Source organism: Daldinia loculata (assembly GCF_022478755.1).
Source record: "Daldinia loculata strain CBS 113971 unplaced genomic scaffold F4817scaffold_2, whole genome shotgun sequence".
Taxonomy (NCBI): domain Eukaryota; kingdom Fungi; phylum Ascomycota; class Sordariomycetes; order Xylariales; family Hypoxylaceae; genus Daldinia; species Daldinia loculata.
In genome coordinates this window covers 213,685-234,749 of record NW_026054856.1, presented here as the reverse complement: position 1 = coordinate 234,749, position 21,065 = coordinate 213,685, and the positions used below count along the sequence as shown (strand labels likewise).

The 21,065-nt window shown below is 45.5% G+C and overlaps 10 protein-coding genes across 10 annotated transcripts; 4 read left to right on the top strand and 6 right to left on the bottom strand.

Annotated features, from left to right (window-relative positions):
* Positions 1-285: 285 nt before the first annotated feature.
* Positions 286-1,829, top strand: F4817DRAFT_364688 (uncharacterized protein; the record flags this gene model as incomplete). The annotated part of the gene is made up of 6 exons (XM_049306781.1): positions 286-527; positions 603-688; positions 750-854; positions 915-996; positions 1,284-1,492; positions 1,542-1,829. The coding sequence occupies exons 1-6, from the start codon at positions 449-451 to the stop codon at positions 1,827-1,829; spliced, it is 849 nt and encodes a 282-aa protein (XP_049163450.1). The 5' UTR covers positions 286-448.
* Positions 1,830-1,954: 125 nt separating this feature from the next.
* F4817DRAFT_323370 (Lipocalin-like domain-containing protein) lies at positions 1,955-2,734 on the bottom strand. Its single transcript, XM_049301504.1, has 2 exons — positions 2,501-2,734; positions 1,955-2,449 (listed from the first exon to the last, which is right to left on the bottom strand). Exons 1-2 carry the CDS (start codon positions 2,563-2,565, stop codon positions 2,029-2,031), a joined length of 486 nt encoding a protein of 161 aa, XP_049163449.1. The 5' UTR covers positions 2,566-2,734; the 3' UTR covers positions 1,955-2,028.
* A 1,210-nt stretch (positions 2,735-3,944) lies between these two features.
* F4817DRAFT_311318 (uncharacterized protein) lies at positions 3,945-4,811 on the top strand (the record flags this gene model as incomplete). Its single annotated transcript, XM_049299980.1, has 1 exon — positions 3,945-4,811. One exon carries the CDS (start codon positions 3,945-3,947, stop codon positions 4,809-4,811), a length of 867 nt encoding a protein of 288 aa, XP_049163448.1.
* A 206-nt stretch (positions 4,812-5,017) lies between these two features.
* F4817DRAFT_323369 (uncharacterized protein) lies at positions 5,018-6,810 on the bottom strand. The gene is made up of 3 exons (XM_049301503.1): positions 6,084-6,810; positions 5,614-5,990; positions 5,018-5,539 (listed from the first exon to the last, which is right to left on the bottom strand). Exons 1-3 carry the CDS (start codon positions 6,342-6,344, stop codon positions 5,218-5,220), a joined length of 960 nt encoding a protein of 319 aa, XP_049163447.1. The 5' UTR covers positions 6,345-6,810; the 3' UTR covers positions 5,018-5,217.
* Positions 6,811-8,025, bottom strand: F4817DRAFT_323368 (Emopamil-binding protein). The gene is made up of 3 exons (XM_049301502.1): positions 7,922-8,025; positions 7,426-7,864; positions 6,811-7,351 (listed from the first exon to the last, which is right to left on the bottom strand). The coding sequence occupies exons 2-3, from the start codon at positions 7,819-7,821 to the stop codon at positions 6,989-6,991; spliced, it is 759 nt and encodes a 252-aa protein (XP_049163446.1). The 5' UTR covers positions 7,822-7,864; positions 7,922-8,025; the 3' UTR covers positions 6,811-6,988.
* Positions 8,026-10,996, bottom strand: F4817DRAFT_323362 (long-chain fatty alcohol dehydrogenase). Its single transcript, XM_049301501.1, has 5 exons — positions 10,379-10,996; positions 9,235-10,321; positions 9,092-9,176; positions 8,938-9,023; positions 8,026-8,888 (listed from the first exon to the last, which is right to left on the bottom strand). The coding sequence occupies exons 1-5, from the start codon at positions 10,693-10,695 to the stop codon at positions 8,301-8,303; spliced, it is 2,163 nt and encodes a 720-aa protein (XP_049163445.1). The 5' UTR covers positions 10,696-10,996; the 3' UTR covers positions 8,026-8,300.
* Positions 10,997-11,553: 557 nt separating this feature from the next.
* Positions 11,554-14,160, top strand: F4817DRAFT_355747 (HET-domain-containing protein; the record flags this gene model as incomplete). The annotated part of the gene is made up of 4 exons (XM_049305693.1): positions 11,554-11,995; positions 12,049-13,190; positions 13,403-13,960; positions 14,110-14,160. 4 exons carry the CDS (start codon positions 11,554-11,556, stop codon positions 14,158-14,160), a joined length of 2,193 nt encoding a protein of 730 aa, XP_049163444.1.
* Positions 14,161-14,202: 42 nt separating this feature from the next.
* On the bottom strand, positions 14,203-15,530 carry F4817DRAFT_79515 (uncharacterized protein). Its single transcript, XM_049307899.1, has 3 exons — positions 15,131-15,530; positions 14,775-15,060; positions 14,203-14,725 (listed from the first exon to the last, which is right to left on the bottom strand). Exons 1-3 carry the CDS (start codon positions 15,324-15,326, stop codon positions 14,311-14,313), a joined length of 897 nt encoding a protein of 298 aa, XP_049163443.1. The 5' UTR covers positions 15,327-15,530; the 3' UTR covers positions 14,203-14,310.
* Positions 15,531-16,780: 1,250 nt separating this feature from the next.
* F4817DRAFT_364686 (uncharacterized protein) lies at positions 16,781-17,725 on the top strand (the record flags this gene model as incomplete). The annotated part of the gene is made up of 2 exons (XM_049306780.1): positions 16,781-16,910; positions 16,974-17,725. 2 exons carry the CDS (start codon positions 16,781-16,783, stop codon positions 17,723-17,725), a joined length of 882 nt encoding a protein of 293 aa, XP_049163442.1.
* A 340-nt stretch (positions 17,726-18,065) lies between these two features.
* F4817DRAFT_323353 (glucose-repressible gene protein) lies at positions 18,066-18,825 on the bottom strand. Its single transcript, XM_049301500.1, has 2 exons — positions 18,437-18,825; positions 18,066-18,378 (listed from the first exon to the last, which is right to left on the bottom strand). The coding sequence occupies exons 1-2, from the start codon at positions 18,556-18,558 to the stop codon at positions 18,285-18,287; spliced, it is 216 nt and encodes a 71-aa protein (XP_049163441.1). The 5' UTR covers positions 18,559-18,825; the 3' UTR covers positions 18,066-18,284.
* Between the last annotated feature and the right edge of the window lie 2,240 nt (positions 18,826-21,065).

The following is a 21,065-nucleotide window of genomic DNA, read 5'->3' as shown; positions in this document are numbered from 1 at the left end:
ACGGGCTTTTCTAGATCGGTACGATTTCCGGGCGATCAGGTACAAGCGATGTTAATGCAGGCTACTAACAAAGGACTATCGACGGCCTCGAAGCGAAGAAGAAGCACCGAACGCTTGGTCCATTTAGTAACCCCTAGTTCGACGCCATCTTCGATCAACTGTGACGTACCCCGTATTTCGCACTCATCGATGTGCAGATCAGGTCGTAGCGGGAATTAAAAGTAGACCAGATATTAAAGAGAATCTGCGCAATGGCTTCTTGACGTCGTTATTTGATTGTGGTTTCTTATCGCTCTAATAGAATAACAGCACACTATAATATAGTCTCTTACAACAAATCGAGCCCTCATAAGGCTGATAAGCCCGAATATTATCCTCATCGTCATTGTAATCGAATAACGACACTTTTAGGTACTGCTCTATTAAACAGAGCTCCACGTGTTGTACGATGGAAGCCACTGAGCCGATCGATCACACTCAAATAACGATTCTCCTTACGGTATCGACAGTGTTAACGGGTATTTCGGGTAAGGATTACATCGATACCTTCGTTTATTTCGCTATCTAAATATGTTACGTCCGACTAACATGGCGAGGAATAGCCGTTGTAGTAGTCACTCGATCATGGATTCGGTTTTGGGTCATGAAGAAAGCGGGTATGGATGATTGGATGTCTATTGGCGCTCTGGTAATATGCTTCACATTTTGCCGTAACACTAGTTAGGTACCTTTATACTGACAACCGGCAGACCTTTACCATTGGCTACCTCGCGGTTCTTTACACTGGAAAGACCAAGGGGATGGGTTCTCCTATGGGGACTATATCTACGGAGAATAAGGAGGCGCTCCTCCAGGTAAGTTTTATATGCCTCCTGTAACTGTATATGTTGTGACATAGCGCTAATAACTGAAAGATAGCTTTCGCCATCGAACTTTTATACTACTTGGTTTTAGCCTGCGTCAAATCTTCAATCGTGTTCATGTACGATAGATTCGGTATGTGCTTCGCGTTACATCGTTAATATTATTACACAGCGTTAATCTTGGGTTGCAGCTATATTAAACACCTTTAAAAATTTGTGTAAGGGCACAAATAGCCTCTTAGCTATATTTTTCATTATATGCGTTGGGGTAGTAGTTGGACAGTGTACACCTCTTCAGAAGGCCTGGGACCTCTCACGATATATACCAGGAAGTTGCATAGACACCACAGCCTTCTTTTACTGTTAGTACTAAGTATTTATTGATAGAGCTACTCGGGGAACTAACTCACTGTTTTCTAGTCACATCTATTTTCGGAATCATTTTAGACATTTGGATCCTCATGATACCTCTACCCACATTAAAGCATCTGCAGATATCGAAGCGCAGCAGGCATGTTCTATACGGTCTCTTTGGTGCGGGTGGCCTCGCAACGGCCTTCTCTTGTGCTCGACTCTACTCTATACACACTTACACACTAGCTGCTGACCCCTTCCGGGATAGTATTCTTGTACGTACTCACATACTCCCCTAAGAGTCTTCATCTAACCCCATCGTAGGTTAATGTTTGGTCAATGGTCGAAATCAACGTAGCGATCTGGTGCGCAAGCGCCCCAGCGCTAAAACCCCTATTCTCTCCCCGCCGTTTTCTCGACAGCGGAAAGTCATCGTCGAGTCGCAACTATCACAACCTAAACCATCCAGGCATTTCGAAAAAGGTTATCGACGGGTCGACATCACAATCCATTGTTCCTATACATAGTGATAATTACTCTGCCTCGCCAAGGGGATCCTTGCACGGCCCTGAGGATATTGAGCTGCAACGGCCTGGACAGGCCCATGTTTGAGGATCTTTTTTTGTTATTAATAATGTAGAGAGTCGTGGGGGATTTAAGATGCCCAAGGTTGGCTACCACTCTACAAAGTACGAGTAATTAGATATGTCAGGAATATACTAATCTAATTAAACCTTTGAAATTTTGCTTAGATCTTATCACATCGTACAGCCCCTCGTATATTAGGTACCTAAGGTACCTAGGAATTGCTTTAAGCCAGCCTCCTGAAGAACATGTCTCCGTTCTTGCCATCCTGAGTCCTTGACCTAAAGCGCATCATCGTCTTGTCTTCTAACAACGTATAGTTCTTCTTTAGCTCTATCCCAACCCACGTAGGTAACCAGGCGATCTTTGTCGGCCCATGTGTAATCTGTCCCACTTCGACGTCGTCCGTCGTCTCGCTGACGTACCAAGGCCCAGAATATGCCAGCGTGTGTTTGCCAATGAGTGCCCACTCAGCATCTGTGCCAACGTCCGGGGCCCACGTATTTATATCCCCGGGACGGTCCTCCGGCCTAGAAGACATGAAATTGGCGGACATCCAGCCAGCAGTATTGTAAGTCAACATGCCGACAGGAAACTGTCCCAACGCGGGGTCCGAGTCGTGCGAGATCGTGCCATTGTCGAAGTAGCTTCGCTAATTGTAAGTAAAGAACGTCTTATGATAGGCGGCTCAAACTTACGACGTTACATTTAGGTAGAGCCAAGTGCCGGTGATGGCCTTCATCACCGCGTCGGGTTTCACCATCGTCGTTGCTTTTTTAACTACGGACTTGTCTGTTGCGCTATTAAGTATGAGAATGAGAAATATCCAAACAGTCCATCTGTCACGGCCGTTATTCAATCTACTTTTATAGCAATAGGGGTATCTTATCGGCCCGTCACCACTGGTGTAGTCTTCATCTGTCACTCGTTCACATGCCGGTTACCGGTTAAATTGCGATTTGACTTATTACTGGTGTCAGATAGGCATTCTGACCCGACCAATCAATTTAGCTGGCGAACTGAATAATATCCCCGTGTGATGGCATTAATGCCACGGTATATACGAGTGGGGGTACCCTTTCGCTGGTGATCAGATATTGCTTTACCCAAACATTACCCTCTCTTACCGCTCCATTCAATATGGATAGTCTGAGCAGAGCGCCGTATAGCCTGCATAAGGTGAGAGAACCCGAGAGTAAAGTCCCACTTCCTACCGAGGGCTCGGTATTATTCTTAAGGCCTGTAGTAAAGTGATAGATTCGCATTCTACTGCCGATCCTCATCCTTTATTCAACTGCATGAATATAGATGAGATACCCAATTCTTGGAATTAGTTATAAGATGCCAAGAGTAAAAGTGAAATTGATCTTTGAATTTGGAGTCGTTCTTGGTGGGATGGCTGTTGCAAGTGTGTGTAAAGGTAGCATTTCAGGCTGGTTAGTTTCTATAACATTAGCCCAAGAAGTTAATGCATAGATCTCTTTGCCATAACAATGAAGAGAACTATGATCCTTTGAACTATAACAATGGATTGATAGATCATTGATTCAATGGCATTACAATAAACTAATCACTACGCAAGACAAGAATCAACGAGTTACAAGCTTAGAGACTGTCTCGATACTAAAAGCGTTAAATATACCCGACAAAGTTTCTCCTTTATATGATAAGTGATTGAGCCCATAAGGATAGTAGCGATTTCCTTTAAATACAGTGTTATATAAGATCTACCATATATACAGAACTCGACCTACCACACAAGTAGAGATTCTCTCCCAAACCAGGTGACAGGCTCTACTACCTTGAAAGCTGATATTGGAGATAATTTCGGACTTGAACAGTGAGTCGAAAAAATCCACGTAACCGTGCGACAACTTCGCGAGTGTATGGCTACTTGTATAATAGTGAATGAAACATTGTTACTTCCAAAAACAAAGAAAATAGCGGTCAAGCGCAATTACAAAACGATTGTTGTCCAACAACAAAACACTGACACACCTTTTGGACACAGAGATAAAGATTTTATTGGGCATAAGGAGACTCTTCATCTTTCCTATCGATTTAAATGAGTTGATTCAATTCATTTTTGACAAATATCCACATCCCAATATTAAAAAATAAAAGCGATTCAAGCTGCCGAAAATGGGACGAGGAGGCTACAGACGAGGTCGATATAATGGCAACCGCCAACCACGTCCTCCTCCTGGGCCTTTAGAATACGATGAGTCCAGCGGGGATAGGCAGGATTTCGACGATAGCTATACGACCCCTATCCCATCAAAATATGGTAGCTATAACACTAAGTATTATCCTAATTCGCGATACCCGCCTGCGCCTAAAAAAGCACACCCCTTCCAAAAGCAGCTTGCCCAAACAAATCCTTTTCAACAATCTTCCTCACACACTCATCACAAGGAACAGCAGCAATCAGGACAGCAGCCCCAAGAAGAGGGGATCCATCATTACCACCACCACAATCACTACTATCACAATCCCGACGGCGCCTCACCCCTCCCAACGCAAACCGCAACGGGGACGAATAACGACATAATGATGACTGACTTCAGCGCGATACAAGTCCTCGAGGGACGTCTCTCTAAGCTCGGGGGCGAGATACTGGACTTTCTGAATGCCATGGCGAGCCAGAATAACGAAACAAAACAATTTGTCGGGAGCTTCGTTGACTACTTGAAACAGTCAAATCCCAATTCCGAGCTTAGTAAAATTCTGGGTGGTAATCCTTCTCAGCAAAATGGACCGCAAGCTCCCGTCACTCCTTCCATCACTCCTTCTGTTACTCCTTCTGTCACTCCCTCTGTCACTCCTCCCACTGCCCCGGCCAACGCACCAGTTGGCCCAGCGGCCGGGTCCGGTCCATCCCCTCCTGGCCTAAGCGCGTTTGGGAGACGCAGAAACGCGGGCAGTTCGGTTGACTCGAATGACGGTAGAAACATGACCCCGATAGTTAAGAAAAGTACTCGTTTTATGGGGTACTCGATACCTACCTAGGTAGTAGCGGATTAGGGGGAAAAGAGTTTCTCCTTGTCGAAAACGAGCCTAATCCTAGGTAAGAGCCTAGTTTGTAGATGGCCACACAGGCCCAGGTTGCACGATAAAGCACATGTGATTGTGTTATGCAAAGGCAGTGCTTCAAATGGACGAGCTGTATATGTAAGCTGTAGCTGATTAGGCTTTTGGTGCGAGGGCGGATCGTGTTTTTATCATAGAATGCCGTTGCGGTTTATTATGTTTTTGGTTATCTATTTAGTTAAAATTCATAAAAGAATAGTAAAAGAAAGGGGTCATTATGCAGAGCTCTATTAGGGGCTGCTGGATGTTCTGTCTAATATAAGTCCACCTGTTTAAAGTATTTCCGTTGCCGCTATAGATTTATTGATATACGGATTTCCAAAGCCTAAACAATACTCTTCTCTTTAACGCTTTGCTCTTCACCACATTCCTCTTCTTCGCAGTGATTACTTAGGGGTCCAGCCTCTCGAATGTCTGTCTGGTGAGTCGTTCGCTTGGATCTAGGACTGTTCAGAGGTAGATGTCGACGAGTCTCTCCTGGACTAAGATAGTGGATGAATGAAGGAAGAGAAGTTGAACAGCAACTGATGATACCAAGAAGCGCTCCTAGGGTAGACAGTAGTCCTAAGTAACCTTGATCATAGCTGAAATCAGTACTAGTGACTCGATGCAACGCGGCGATGCGGAAGCTCGTGATGATAGTAACCCTACGGTTTATTATATTAGTAACTGGCAAGCCTTTTTGCTGTTTTGATGTCGGTGAGTAGTAGTGCTAACTTACAAGGAACCCGCTGAAAATATCAAGATAATACCGAACTTGCGTCTTATGTTGAGTGTGAGCTTGAGAACAATAATAATCGGCATGACTAGAATAGCTATATCAATGACGAGACCGCCGACCTCCAGCGCAACATATGCTGTAGTTTGGTTCCCGCACGTGCCTTGAACCCGTGTATCCCATGATGCCTGGATGGGATGGCATATGAGGACACCGGTCAATATAGCAGCAATTCCATGCACAATCGAGATACCTATGAAAGCCCATGTCCACATCATCATAATCCGATTTATTTTAAATAGTGTATAAATCAAGCTTAGGGCAGAAAGCCGAATAAACATGTTTATAACTGCCCATAGAGCTTCATTGACAAGTAGAGACTGCACGGTTGCACATGAGATTATATTAGCAAATGTTCAACCTAATACAGCCTTATTCGCCATATTTTCAAATATAGGTACTCAATAACATACCTTGGCCGTCAATTCAAACTGGCTTCGCGTCACATCCGAGACGTGTTGGCCTTGGCCTTCGTCGATGACTGCCCAGGTAGTTTGACACACCAGGCCTAATGTCATAGCAAATGCGATGAAGGTCGAGATATCATCCCATGAAAGTCTGCTCTTCTTAATACACAGGAATACGTGTATAGCGAAAGACACTAAGGCAAGGAAAGTAAAAACATATGTGCATACGATAGTGGCTAGAGCCACACTAGATGTAGTAAAAGACATTGGGGATAGGAAAGGCGGGACATCTAAGAATATTGGCTGAGATGCTAAGCAGGGAACGTATGCGCTTTATGGCTGTCAATTTGGTCGACCCCCCTTTCCGAGTTTCCCTATGGTGATACCGGTGCTCAGCCTGCTTCTAAAGCATAGCCTCATATATTCAACTTTATATCCAATAAAACAAGAGAATATAAGGCTTTGAAGATAAGGTGTAGCGGGTTGAATGTAAAAAGTCTACCATGCAATTCGCCGTGGATATGCAGGCTGAGATGCCAACTCAGATGGGGGCAGTACGGCCAACAGGTACCTAACCAACCAGACGAACTCTTGTGTCTGGCTTACACATTAAGTTGCAATAGAGCAATCATATCAGCTTCGGCGATAACTATTTTGTCATTAGTAGAGGTATCTGATTAGCCTTTAATTTCGGGTCAAGATAGATGTCACAACTGCCGATTTCAAACATGTTATAAACTGTGAACTCTTAATACTACCTATCTCAACTGTCAGTAGCAAGTAATAGCTAAGATGGGTATCATACTATAGCATCAATGCCAACATCTACAGACGTCGGCTGCACGCCGAAGTTTGAGGACTAATATACTCCTAGAAACTGCCCCCCAAGTCACCAGGTTCTGTAAACTAAATCACTTTTTCTTTGACGACGACGTAGTCTTGCTCGCAACCTTGTTCGCAACTTTGCCCCTTATGGCAAAAGCGTGATCGATATCCTTCACAGCAACCCAGATCGCATATACTGGGATGAAGACCCACAGCATATTGAAGAAGACCAGATATACCCACTTATACATGAAGTTGCTCGTGTCGAGGTTGTAGTTCGAGGTTAACCACTCGGGGCAGAAGGTGATAAATCCTCCGTACAGCTCCATGGTCGCGATTATGATCAGCAGGATGTTGGTACGCGGGTCTTTCTTGGCGATGCCGTAGCAGATGAGACAAGCGAGGGGGCCGGCGATGAAGACGGTCAGGAGCTCGAGACTAATAACGGTCTAGGGGAAAGGGTTAATGTTAGCGACAAAAGGCTAAAGAAGGAGTCGGTGTAAAGCAACGAGATTGTCCTTACCAGATCCGCGCCAGCCCATCTCCGATCCGCCTTCGCATACACCATCCAAAGCTGAGCAAACGGGTTACTGCCGCCGGCCTGCGAGCCGTACGCGCGATCAGAGTGACCGAGGAAATTATGGGCGGTGGGCGCCAACCAGTGTGGATTAGCGACTTTGGAAAGGGGTATCCACGAGAAGAAGCAATGGTAGAGGAAGCTCCCCTCGAGGATGAAGTGTACCAGGGCGTCGAACGCGTGCCATATAAACAAGAAGCGATGGCTTCCGGGCGTCTTCTGGTCGAGCGCTTGTAGAGATATAAGGTAGGCGACTGCTAGGATGGCGAGGGTCGAGGCGAGGGACACGAGCGTGGTCCGGTCGAAGAGATCTGGTGGTAGGGAGTTCTTGAAAGAAGCCATTGTGACTTAATTGTATAGGTAGCTTATTGCCAATGCGGAAAAACTGGAAAACGAGCGTTGTTAAAAACAATGAGGGGGATGTATGTATCTAAAAACTAACCATTTGATGTTTAAACTGCGGTGTTCCGAAAAGTTCGTGTGTCGCGTGGGGACATTTGATAAAGGGGCTCGTGCGTTGCTGACAGCTTGAAAATTTACTGCCACATAAGAGGTAAACAGAGGACTGAAGTAAACAGTAACTATTTCAACGTAGTGAGGATGTAAGTTTAAAATTAAAAAGGTAAAATTTATTATGACTATAGGGAGTAAAGTTTATATAATTTCATTTTATATTATATTTTTAATTCAACTGTCATTCATACATGTCATTCGTATAAGTTAACATAAATGAACTAACTCATATAAAAACGATAACTGCTTATCGTCTGTATCTCACCCCTTTGAACCCACTACGATCCTGAGCAATGGCAACAACGTTTTCACATCTGTTTCGAAATACCCCTGGCAATATGATCCGCAATAGCCATGACGGTAATCATAGGATTCACACCAGAACCCGAGGGGAACACGCTCGCGTCTGCAACATATAAGTTTTCGGTATCCCACACTTTACCGTCTTCATTTACGACACCAGTAGTCGGGCTCGTACTCATGCAGCACGTCCCCATTTGGTGAGCCGAGCCGAAAGTGTCAGACGAAGAGCTCAGGTCTGCCGCTTCCAGGCGATTTAACCACTCTGCAAAGTCCGCATCGTCAAGGGTTCGTTCGTGGACGGGCAACTCGCTCCGGTAGCAGGGCAAACCAGATACCATTGGCAGCAGCTCTACGGCGCCTTGCATATAACAAATTTTAGCGATGGCTACCAGTCCCACCATCAGATTTGCACGATCAAACGATGACGTCGTGTAGGCTATGACAGGACTTCCATCGTCTGGATTTGGAGTGACTCTGCCACTATCCCGATCCCTGATGAGGGCCATGAAACAATTCATATGTCGGTACTTGAGCGCATCTAATTTGAACTGCAACCCGCCGTGCCATGGAATTTGGAATATGGCCGCGGGAGGCTATCAAGGGTGTTAGTTAGTCGATAGGACAGACAAGGCTTCCACTCACGAGCATAGAGGTCGTTTCGATTCTAGGCCCGTGGCCTTTCCCGTCAAGATCTTCGAATTCCGTCACGACGGAGCTTATAATATCACCTACAGATCCCATGTCAATACACTTATCTATATTTCCACCTATGACCTGAGCACGTCGCTTAACCTACCTTCCCATCCGCGGATATCTTCATCAAACACAGCGCTTATGCTGTTAGCGGGATGGAGATGCAAGTTTTTACCTATGTTAGGATTCTACCAACGTGTTAGCACCATGTCCTGAGAGACTGAGTATCATCGGTAGCGGTTTTACCTTCAAGTTGCTTCTTAGCAATATCAATGGAGTGTTTAGTGTACCGCCCGCTATGATCACCTTCTTCGCTCTGACATGAACCTGTCGCTGCCGAACCTCGGACTTAGGTACGCTTTTGAAGTTGCCGTTTTTGTCCCGCGAAGTCCATTTACCTATAATTCCGACAGCCTTCTTTGATCCGCCGTTGTCTTCAAAGAGCACTTTAGACACTTCGAATCCTTCAATACACCGAGCACCAGCTTTTACCGCCGCCGGTAGCCAACTAACAGCCGGACCTTGTTTCTTTGATTGTCTACACCCCCCTCCGCATCTACTCCCGCAGTTATGCCCTGGGGCCGCGTTTGCCAAGCAAGTTTTGGCACTCCATCCAAGCTTTTTAGAGCCTTCAATCAAGACTCTATTAGCATGGGTATGTTGCATTACCCGAGTCTCATCCACTCCAACGAAGTCGCAAACGCGATCAATTGAATTCTGGAAGTCCGACGTAGAGAAGAATTTCAAACCCTTCTCTTCCGCCCACTGTTTGCGCAACCAGTCCGGTGGCGGCAGACTCACGGCCCAGTTTACGGTGCCACCGCCTCCCCAGCAGCTCCCTGCCGCGATTACGAACGAGCCATCTACGGTTGATAGACCGCCGCTTTCCCCTTCAAATAATAATTCCGTAGAATCGGCTCCGACGGGAAGCTGGTTTGGAGGCATATAGTACCCTTTGTCGACTACAAGAACCCTGTGTCCAGCTTCAGCTAGGACTTTCGCACATACTCCACCTCCACATCCCGAACCAACAATCACAATATCGGTTTCTGTATGTATCGGCTCGGGGGTAGCATCGAAATTCATAAAGTTGAAGTCGATAGTAGGCCCGGGTTCTGAATGCGGATCGGCCACGTAGTCGCTCAGTCCGTGGAATAACGGATCTGTTTGACTCCAAGTCATTGTTCCCAGTTGGACAAATGTTCTCCCAAGCATAGTCCAGATGAATAACCAGGAACTTCGCCATGAGCGTAGAATTGCTTCCCGCACGGTAACTGATTGGCGGTTGAAAGGGGTGAAATAGCCCGTGCTAATCAAGCTTCCAAGCCGAGTCCTATAAAATATTGCTTAAAAAGATCCAGCAGAAATATAGCTCAATGTGCCCACTTACATCATCAGACTCAAAGCACGGTACAGCTGCATCCTTGGGCCCGGAGAAAGTGCACCTATAGTTTTTCTGATGCACTTAACGAACGTCGGATTATCAGAGGGCCGTGCTGCCAGATACTCCTGGTACGCCGTCTTACTCGGCGGGTGCTTCAATCTCCGCCGGATATCATAATAGTGCCTATCGAACTCTTCTTGAGAGATATAAAGGTAGTCATCATGAGTGGTTGAGTCAGATACTAGAATAGGTGGGACAGTGGCGTCAAGTAGTGACAGCAATGCGTGCCATTGTGGCCTAGGAAAGTCTTTATCTAGTTCCATGACAATAGAAATAAATGTAAGTCGCCCGTCATCTAGAAGGGCAATTTTCTGATCTGTCTCGCTAAGATAAAAATGGACGGATGGAAATAGGATGTTTTGTCACTGCTACAATTCATGTTATCCCTCTCTTCTTTTTCATAGAGGGGGTTAGTAAAGTGAGCGTTACACATAGCAGTAGGTCTTAGAAAGTCTCACTTACACTTTGCTTTTCGCTTTATAGAGACAAGTTATTTATTTTATATCTTAGGTACATTTCAACCGCCATAGAAAAGACTTACCACTTCCTTTTCTTAAATATATGCAGGGGGATAGTATATTTTTATGTACTCTACCTAATGAGGTATAATAATTTGAATGTACACCACGAGGCTCTGCCTGCTGACTCGTTGTGGCTGTGCGTCGACCGGGTCTGCTTCTTTGAGCTTTATTAGTTCCGGCCCCGTCTTGTCTCTAAACTTTCGGCTTTAGTTTTCCTAAACGGATCCGTAGAATATCCATCTGCACCGATCTACGGGAGTATCGCAGACTCCCTGTTTACTTCCCTCCGGATCTGCTTCCACGCCTTCTATAACCGGTTGTGACCATGGCCGTACCGCCTGCATTCGTGCCAAGGACCAAGCAATAATGGGCTGACCGGGCAATCATGAAACGTGGTTCACATCTTTTTTTGGCCTTAGTCAATGTAACAGTCCAGCATATCTGAGACTGACTTCGCCAGCTAATATAAAACGTTGGGTTTTCTTCGAGTTCTCTATACTTTTCGTTATTTGGATCTATACATTGGTGCTAAATGTTTTGCCTAGGTTTAATGATCGTTAAGGCGAATAATTAGGACGGTTTTCAATAAACGCTGGGGGGATGGCGCGATGTAAAACTTGTGCTGCCTTAACTGTGAAGGAACTAAGAAACCATATGACCTTTTTCCATCCTAACTTACGGTCACTCCGGGACTCTGCGACGGCGGGTTGCGATCTGTGTCTGCTATGTTGGATTTCCATCCAGCGTAAATACACAGCCGGTGAAATCAATTCCGTACTAGACGGTGTATTCCCTACCAGCTATGAGAACGCAGGGCAGCCACTGGGCGACGAGCGGGTCTGGTTAACGGGGATGTTCTTGGATCTGTTCCGCAACTCGAAACAGAGGATAGCAGCTGGTACCGTCAACACTACCGTTGTAGACCAGCATCGTGCTCAAGCTGGCAGTAGGGTATGGGTGGAGTGCGGGAACAAAGAGAATGCGGAGGAGAGCTTCGGAAAGGAAATTTTACATAGTGAGCTCGGCATATTTGCGGATCCAGGTATATATATTTCGAGTTCGTTTATATCCTATTATTCCTACTAACCGATATAGGCACACCTGCTGCAACTTGCTTCGACGAACGCCTTTATACAGCATTCAGAAATAACGCTGGGGAAATTAGCTTTGCCCATACACTCCTGGATGGATGCCAGAAGAGACACCCAGAATGCAGAGCGACAGATGATAATGTGCCACCGAAGATGCCTACTCGCGTTCTAGATATTGGTATCTCGCCAGGATGGACAAGGCTAGTCCAAACACAACACTTGGGGCTACGTGAGCCGTATCTAGCTCTATCTTACTGCTGGGGACAAGGCGTCCGACACGCAACAGAATTAAACGATGGAAACTTCACATCTTTCCTAGAACTTATTGACGAAAATAATTTAACAACGACACACCAAGAGTGCATCGCTATTGCTCGCCACTTAGGTATCCGCTATGTCTGGATCGATTCTCTTTGTATCATCCAAGGAAACCTTGAAGACTGGCTTTACGAGTCTGGAAGAATGGCTGAGGTATACGGCAATGCGGTGTTGACTGTCATTGCCGGACGAGCCGCAGATAGTCGTACCGGCTTCAGGGTAAACAACATGGAGGAAGTAGTGCCGCCCTGTCCAATACCATTTGGCGAGGATTTGGGCAGCATCTATTTATGGCTCCCCCGGAACAAGAGAGAAGGGCCTGTTAGTACCCGGGGATGGTGCTTTCAGGAAAAAGTACTGAGCAGAAGGACACTCGTCTACGCAATGGAGCAAGTATACTTCTCGTGCCAGCGGTCGCAGCTCTGGGAAGATGGCACTCTAAACATGCAAGATTCATCACAGCTACGAATTGGGTCATTCCCAAACCCTGTGGAAGATGCTAATATGAAGTCTAATACAAGTGAGCAGAAACAGCTACGCACCCAGATGCTACACCTGTGGTACAAAGAAATTCTTCCAGATTATACGCTCCGCCAATTGTCCAATCCAGATGACATATTTGCTGCCTGCAGCAGTATTGTCCAGCTAACACAGAAAGGCATCAGGTCTCGCTATCTAGCCGGTATATGGGAGGCAGATATTCCTCGCGGTTTACTATGGTGCACCTCGTATTTGGTTAAATGGATCCTTAGAAAGGTTTCCTGGCCTAAACCCAAAAGACCCGTTAATAGAAACGGTGAGACGGTAGCTCGAGCACCATCATGGTCGGTAAGTCACCCATCTCAAGTACCTTGGTAGGCGTGTTATCTCTGCCACCCCCTATTCCTATTTGGTGGGATAAAAGGAGGAGTGAGGAATAAAAGTAAACAGAATTCTCTCAACCACTAATCTACATTTCAAATGCTACCCTTTTCTTATATCATGTCACTATCATATAGCTACATACCTGTTAAACCATAAGCTTACCCTAACTCTGCCAGTGGGCATCCGTCCAAGGCCAAATCTACACTCGCCCAGAATTTCTGCGACGAGACGAGTCCTTCCAGAATCCCACCAATATCCTTATACGGCCTCTATCTTCATCAACCACGTCGCATTCATTACCGCAGGATTCTACTCCAAGATGGACCTTCCTCGAAAATCCCAACTGCGACGCCAACATACTCCACATGCCTACCTGCGAACTCGCCTTCTTTGGCCGTCCTAAGCCCGTCCACTGCACAGTCCCCTCGCAGTCTGAACTCTCTACTTTCCCAAAGTTCGGCTGGCCGCAGCGCCGCCTTGCTCTCGCCGAACAGGGGTTCTTGGCACTCCTACAACCCGCAGATACGGAATACGCCACGCTGGACGAGCTCAAGTTGCCTTCTACCGAAGGTTTCGCTATTGCCTGTTTCGATATAGCTGAGGATCGTGCAGGGGTTCGGGACTGCTGGTTTTTGCCCATTATTAAGAGCGAGCGCGTCGGTTTACTGCTTCGTAAGGATGTGTCGGATAGGAAGTTCCGGCGTCTCGGTCTTGTGGCGCTAGTGAAAGAACAGGTTCGTCTTCTTTATTCTTATTCTTCCTCTTATACCCCTATGCATGCGTGCATGAGAATACGAGTAGGCTCATATGCGAAACGCTTTTGTCCGTCTTTCAGTTGCTGGCTCTTACTTCAAGCATATAATAGCTAACTCGTGCCTATAAGTTTCTACCATGGCTGGTTTCTGGACCGGAGGAGGAAGTTCATCTTGTCTAATAGAAGATTACCCCGCTAGCTTTCTCACCAACCCTCAAACTTCAAGGACTAGAAGGTTGCTACGTCTCACTAATATTAAGAGGTTAGTCAACGTCATGGTATTAATCGAAATATATGCAAGCATACGATGTTTTATCACCTATATTCTGTTTACAGTCCACTGTCTGCCTGGCCCGTCCTTGAATCCCAGTAACCTATGCCGGCCTTGTGCACCCCCCATCTCGTATAATCGCACCAGACGTCATCGCCGGCGACACGCCCACCAATTTCAAATGGGGACATTGAGTCATCCGCGACAATAGGGAAGAGGGAGTCGAGTAGTGTTTCGACAGCTACATTGAAAAATCCTCGCCACGGGGCTCCCTCAATATCCCCGTTGATTGTATTGTAGTGTTGTTGACTGACATCTCTAGAAACAGCAATCACGAAAGGAATTCTATTTCTATATTTTCTCTTACAGGACGAAGGGGAGGGAGAGTTTAAGATTGAATCCATTGAAGCCGGCGTAATATACAGACATAAACTATGGTTCAAACCTGGCAGTATAGGAGATGACGAGTATGCTCTGAAAAAGGTCAGCCTAGATGAGACAAGGACAATAGGGGGTCACCCACCGTGATATAGACCCCATGCTCCCATCCGCTTCTCCGACGTCTTCTACCCATTGAAACTTCATTTTTCGGATACAATCGTCAAGTCCGGCATATCCGCGATAGGGATCAATAGAATGGTCTATAATTTCTGAAACCCGTTTCTTGCAGGCCATCCATTGTTCCGCATCAACGATCTCTGGACTTTTAAAAACGACGAATCCCCACTGATCCCGGCGGACACCGCGGTCTTCGCCCAGGCGCATAACTTCCATGAAAGGAGGCTCCTTAATAGTCTTAGTAGAATTCCCTGATAACTCCACCATTAGAACATGAGCTACATGATAGGCATTCTATGTGCGCAATATGTATCGCCCTACCTGACGCCTCTTGCTCCCGCCTAAACATCTCATCGAAGAATTCATCGAACCCCTGCTGCCCCAGGTCGGCCCGCAGACCTTCGCGAAATACTCCCCTCTGTTCTTCGGTTAGGTCGTTGATCTCATTAACAGTGACGTTGAGCATCCGCTCACGGTCCCAGCCTGCGGGGTAGTAAGAAGGAGTTGGGGCAGGCATTTAGTTTACTTTCTTACAAGGTGTTATTGTCAAGAAGAAACGAATATCGGATGACGGGAAATGGAAAAGAAGGGGATTGAAGTTGAATAGCCCGAGGTTTGACCGAGCGTCTAACTCGGTGCTGATGTAATTTCTAGAATACCTCCTGAGGTGGTGAGTGAGAAACGTTTACTCTAGAGCATGAAACAGACTGTTGACTTTTTAAGCTACTATAATCTATAGAAGATATAACAATATGTTTAACTCCATTTATACTTTAACAAAGTCTCTTTCATAGTCTTACATCAACTTTAGTCAATAAGCCTCTCCTAGTTCTACTTTGCCTACCCCAAATTACAAGCAATAACTACGACCGGCTATATGGCCCAGCCCAGGTTCGTATTGCGCATTCTAATTCTGGAGTATATTTCTTTCACTTCCCACAGCCTACTATCATAAACTATACATAGCCCTTAGTATAGTTTCACCCATAACAGGGGTAAATCTCATAATATACACGTAGATATTCCTAAATGTGACAGAGGTACCGTGTGTTACGCAGTAAGAATTTTTAGGAGTGACTGTGGATGAAACCGTTGCACAGCCTGGCACTAGGTAATATTGCCACTATACTAAGTAGAAAATCCCGAACAGTACACTCTCCAGAGCCTCCTCAGACGTTACCGTGACGAGTCGGGATGAAGAAGAGGCAAACCCCGCAAAGCAACTTTCAGATTAGAAAAGGTGACTTGAGAATGCTAATTCCCCTAAGTGAGTGACTAGGTCTGGTTTCACGAGACTCATCCCAATCACTTGGAGCATTAAAATATCACCAAAAAGTGGCAATAAAGACGTGGCAGCAATTCCGCCATCTCTTTCCAGGCTGGAATGAGCCCTCGATGGGCCCTCCATCCATTAGGTAGGTACGACTCTATATAGCGCAGTTCAAGACACACAGAGCATCTATTATAGCAAAATTAAGACGAAAAGTCCATTCATTATGTTTTTGGAAGCTTTGGACGGCCACACACATATGTATGAGCCAATCCCCGCCTATGGAAAGCACTTCCGTCTTCCCACAGGTGTCATTTCATCTGTCGTTAAAATTACAGTGAATCACAGCCGAGTCGTAGATGCTTTTTCCCTGACTCTTTATGACATGGACCGTGACCTCAGAACAGCTCAGAGGAAGATGAATAATGAATAAGGACCTGATATGTAGGGTTTAGTGAAGGAACTCACGTTCAAGTATTTAAATTCCTCTCCCATGCCATGTCCTCCTTCCGGAGACATCCAAAGAGAATTATCTCCGCCTTGAACAGAAACTCCCATGAGAAGAATTTCAACCCATTAGAAGACGAGATTCGGGTAACAATACGGAAATTCAGCGAGAGGTCGCGCACGTCGCGGAAGATCGAATTCGTGGTATTAAGGATAAAGTCGACCAGGTCCGTTACCTACTCTCAGACCTCAAAATGGCTGAGAATGACAGCCCTGGCAATGATGGGGAGCCATCTAAAGAGGAATATCACTCCGAGGGAAGTAGCTGGGAGACAGAAACTGACGACGATTCGACCTTGGAATATGAGTTCGATTACGAGTCCGGTAAGTGTTTCTACTTCAACTAACACATCCTCTTAGCAATAAATATACTGATAATAATTTTAGAAGGACTGTTACTTTGCAATCGGTACGAATTCATGGCATATGCCAAGGATTTAACCCCATACTTCGACTACGGGAGTAACGAGTTATCCAATAAAGACAATTCCAAAGTCCTGCTGCCAGATGAGGTTATTACAGAATTGCAGAACTGGCTCGGCGAAGTGAATTCACGGATGATTTGGATCCAAGGCCTACCAACCAAATCGTACGGCTCCGACCTCTCGCTAGCAGCACTTCAGATCGCCTCGATGTTGCAAGACGAAGATATCCCCTGCATATCGTTCTTCGTCAAGCCAGGAGACAACTTCGCGCCGTCGGTCCCGCAACACCAAGCCGCCGTCATAGCCCTCCTGTACTCCACCATCGCGCAACTAATCTATCTCCTACCAGTCGAGTTCGAGGACGAAGACGAGCTCGATGAAGCGAAGTTCCGGAAGCTAGATGGGAGCTTCGGAAGCGTACCGCTTGCCTTACAGATAATACAGGCTTTGCTGAAACACGCGCCGCCGTCTTTGGTCTGGGTCTTGGACGGATTCCATCTGGCAGAAAATCAAGATACGATTCCTCATCTGGAGGCACTGGTTGACATTCTTCGCGCCCAAGAGTCAATGCGGATTTCCCTGGTTTGTTTCACCACTGATAGTATCAGCGCGGTTCTACACAGTAGGGTGAACGTGCTTGAGAAAGTTTGTGTGTCGAAAACGGGTGGTTCTGATATCAACGGATTGAGTATTCCTCCAAGTGAGTTCTATTAGAGAACAATTTACTTGTATGTCCACGCTAGCGTATTAGTGTTCTTTCTTTTCGAGGGAAAAGGAAAACCTTTCATGTACGATTCTGAAGGTTGCAGAAGCTGCTTTGCCCTTAAGCGTATATGATATTTACGTAACTTACGTCTAAATGATTTCTATATTATTGTAAGTTCAAGATATTTGCAAGATCAATTGTGCCGTGAGACTTTCATATTTCAGAAGGACATTTGACTGATTTAGCGATCATGTTATCTGCGAATTACCAAATTTCTAATACGTGAAAATACACAATGTCCATATCACGCAATGTCCATATCACGCGGTCAATGTGGAAAAATAGTTGGCGATGAATAGAGGCTTTAATTATAAGCTATCATAGGGGTATTAAAAAGCCAGCCGAAGATCTTTGAATCTTTCAAGTGAATCAAATCCATCTCTCCATGCCAATGTTGACAAAGGAAACAGCCATGTCTGTTCCAAAGACGCCTAATAATCACATTACTCCATTTATCCCATCGTACAAATCGTATAGAGGTGGAGTTAACCAGGAGGATATAGCAGTTTAGTGCTTGGCAGCCTCCTTGTTGACGTCGGCAGAAGTGTTGTGCTTCTTCTCATCGACCTTGTCACCGACTGCGTCTTTGGCGGCGGATGCGCTGGGAGTATGTTAGCAGGCGATCTTTGCGATTGATCGTTGATGTGGATGAACCTTACCGAGTGGTGAAGTCTGCGTTGCTGTCCTTGGCGACATCCTTGTTGGCCTCCTTGGAAGCAGTGCTGGTAGCACCCTTGACGGTGTCAGAGACGTAGTTGGCGGCGTTCTGAATCTTGTCCATTTTGAAGGTTTGGTGGTTTGTAGTTTGTAGTGGTTGCGTTGTTGATTGTTGTTGGAGATTGAAGATGATGAATGAAGATGATGAATGATGATGGAAAGGAGTTGGGACTGAGGGGGAATTGGAAGCACCTTATATAGAAAGTTGGAGCAGATCATTCGACGGCTCGCTGATCTAGTTTCCCTTACCTTACCGGCAATCTATCCCCAAGGATCGACCTTGGTAAGCTAGAGTGTGTATCATATGAACGAGTAAAATACGTCATCATCTACAGTTCGATCATTGTCCCATGTCCGGGTATGTAGCCTGCCTGTCTTAGCCCGCATTCCAGCTATATTTTCTTGCCGCCCCTAGTTCTCCCGCCGGTCAGAAAGCCGCATTAAGCTATTTAGCTATTGGACTGAGGAATTCCCCTGATGACCTGACGTCACCACTTACGCCAAATAGATGAAAACCCAAAGCCCTCCTGGAAGATGCACGTTTTGAACGGGATCACACATGCGAATTGTCATTTATGCCTAGGTTATTCCCATGTATCTGACTCAATAGTTTGTACTTTTAAGTATTTCATCATGATCAACGGTTAGAATACTCTTTCTTTCGACTTGGTCTGTACTTACAAGTTACCGTGGATGAACCGTGGATAGTGACGATGGAAGAGGCGAATAGTTGACATGCATGATGTCTTATTCCTTTTCGGGAACAGTTGACCAATCAGATTTCATTCTACTGGGGAGCTTCCGCTTTAGAAACTTAGATCGCTGCAGGGGAAATATTATATGAAGCATTCTATTGGTCACTTTAAACAAAAGGTCTCCGCAATGACAGCATGACTTTTCGGAGCGTTATTTTGTGGAGTGGCCAAAGTCTAGAACGTCGCCCCGAATTACAGTAAATACTGTCGTAATCTGGTCTCTTACATGATAAGCAAACCGGGTTAGATGGAGATGGGAAAGCCATGGGTAATTACGATTTCGGTACTACGGCTGATCTCGATTAACTCCCCTGCTAGTCTCTCTACACTTAGAGCCCCTTCGCCCTCCCTTTCTCATCTTGCTTCATGATTGGAGTTAAGCTACATCATTCGGGCCAGAAAGCTTTGCATAAGCCTCATGTACAACACACTTCTGACTTATCTTATTGCGTGCTATGTAAAGTATAAGCCACGTAATTAATTGCCTCTACGCTATTACCCTTTTATATAGATATTCATTGTAATCAGCGGAGGAAATAGTACGGAAAGTCAAAGAATCCATACACCTTTCCCATTCTGACCTATCAATTATCTGTTATCACTAAGGTATTTCTAGTCGTTAATGATGTATTTCCTTTTTAGTATGACTTATGACTCTATCGTCGTCCATGCTTATTTGAGAATCTGTTCTCTACCGGCAGAATTTGACTTAAACATGGAACATACCTATATATGGATGACGTCAACCAGCAGTTCGATCTTAGTTGAGTCTAAAGCCTCCAAGTTTGCCAAGACAGCCTATCTACATACAACCTATCTTATAAACTGGAAGCTTACATGGAGGGTAGGTTATGCACTTTATTATGTCATACATCTATATTAGGATCGTGATATGACCAGAGCTTGTTCGGTCCCGCACACTCACCCAAAGCCATAGGTGCATAATGCCCGTCCCGGCTTGCGGCTTAAATAGCAGCTCGTCACAAGATTGCCGAGGCTCCTAGCTCCAATCCTTAGAAGGACCCAAACCTAGCAAGATCGGGGTTGATTAGATGATCAGCATAAGAGCCTATCGCAAGGCGGGAGTACCCGACGCCCCTCAAACTAAGCGAATGTTTTGCTGCTTGGTGTTTACCCCCTTGTCTACTCTAGGAAAGTGATGAGCATACGTCACTAGGAGGCTTAGTATCAGTGCTGGCCTTTGCCTCCTCCTAGGTGCAAGGAGGCAAAAGCCAGCACTAATACTTTGAGAAGAAATGCCAATAGCGTTTATAGGAATCGCACCTAAACTCAACTCAACAGCCCAACACGGTAAACTATCATGTAACCTAAACATAGACATCTCGGTTTTCGAAGCGATATGCATTTGGCAAAGTTTAATAGCAAGTTCCCGAAAGTGACCTTCGGCGACCGAGCTCGAGAACTTACCTCCATGCAACCATTATAATTGTCTTTAAGTTCACACATTTTTACATTTCGCTACACTTATCTAGTAGTATTAGATGGAGGCTACTTTCTAAGATGATGATGATGATATTTGTTAACGCCCATAGCGTGTACGGCTATCCAAGATAAGTATATCAGCACGTATGTCAATGAAGAAACCCACGCATGCTTCTCCTGATTATGGAGCAGGGCGGATAGTCACGGATGTTTGAATACCCGATCTGATTAGTGAGGTTTTTGAGCAATCAACCTCGTGAAGATTTAATACCAAAGAATTTGATGGATATCATCGGCTTGCTATACCATAAAAACAGTGCAAAATCCTTTTACCTAACATCCACCCTACCTGTGAGTCAAGCTTGCAAATATG

Bases quoted from the DNA above. Each gene is read 5' to 3' on its own strand.
- F4817DRAFT_323370 (XM_049301504.1), bottom strand. From the start codon at position 2,565: ATGGTGAAACCCGACGCGGTGATGAAGGCCATCACCGGCACTTGGCTC. The intron at 2,450-2,500 runs GTAAGTTTGAGC...CAATTAGCGAAG, and splicing joins CTCTACCTAAATGTAACGTC to CTACTTCGACAATGGCACGA.
- F4817DRAFT_79515 (XM_049307899.1), bottom strand. From the start codon at position 15,326: ATGCCTGCCCCAACTCCTTCTTACTACCCCGCAGGCTGGGACCGTGAG. The intron at 15,061-15,130 runs GTAGGGCGATAC...TGGAGTTATCAG, and splicing joins GCGGGAGCAAGAGGCGTCAG to GGAATTCTACTAAGACTATT. The intron at 14,726-14,774 runs GTGGGTGACCCC...GACCTTTTTCAG, and splicing joins AGCATGGGGTCTATATCACG to AGCATACTCGTCATCTCCTA.
- F4817DRAFT_323369 (XM_049301503.1), bottom strand. From the start codon at position 6,344: ATGTCTTTTACTACATCTAGTGTGGCTCTAGCCACTATCGTATGCACA. The intron at 5,991-6,083 runs GTATGTTATTGA...GCAACCGTGCAG, and splicing joins AGTTTGAATTGACGGCCAAG to TCTCTACTTGTCAATGAAGC. The intron at 5,540-5,613 runs GTAAGTTAGCAC...AATAAACCGTAG, and splicing joins ATATTTTCAGCGGGTTCCTT to GGTTACTATCATCACGAGCT.
- F4817DRAFT_323362 (XM_049301501.1), bottom strand. From the start codon at position 10,695: ATGGAACTAGATAAAGACTTTCCTAGGCCACAATGGCACGCATTGCTG. The intron at 10,322-10,378 runs GTAAGTGGGCAC...AATATTTTATAG, and splicing joins CGTGCTTTGAGTCTGATGAT to GACTCGGCTTGGAAGCTTGA. The intron at 9,024-9,091 runs GTAGGTTAAGCG...TGGGATCTGTAG, and splicing joins AGATATCCGCGGATGGGAAG to GTGATATTATAAGCTCCGTC.
- F4817DRAFT_323368 (XM_049301502.1), bottom strand. From the start codon at position 7,821: ATGGCTTCTTTCAAGAACTCCCTACCACCAGATCTCTTCGACCGGACC. The intron at 7,352-7,425 runs GTAAGGACAATC...CCTTTCCCCTAG, and splicing joins GATGGGCTGGCGCGGATCTG to ACCGTTATTAGTCTCGAGCT.
- F4817DRAFT_323353 (XM_049301500.1), bottom strand. From the start codon at position 18,558: ATGGACAAGATTCAGAACGCCGCCAACTACGTCTCTGACACCGTCAAG. The intron at 18,379-18,436 runs GTAAGGTTCATC...ACATACTCCCAG, and splicing joins AACGCAGACTTCACCACTCG to CGCATCCGCCGCCAAAGACG.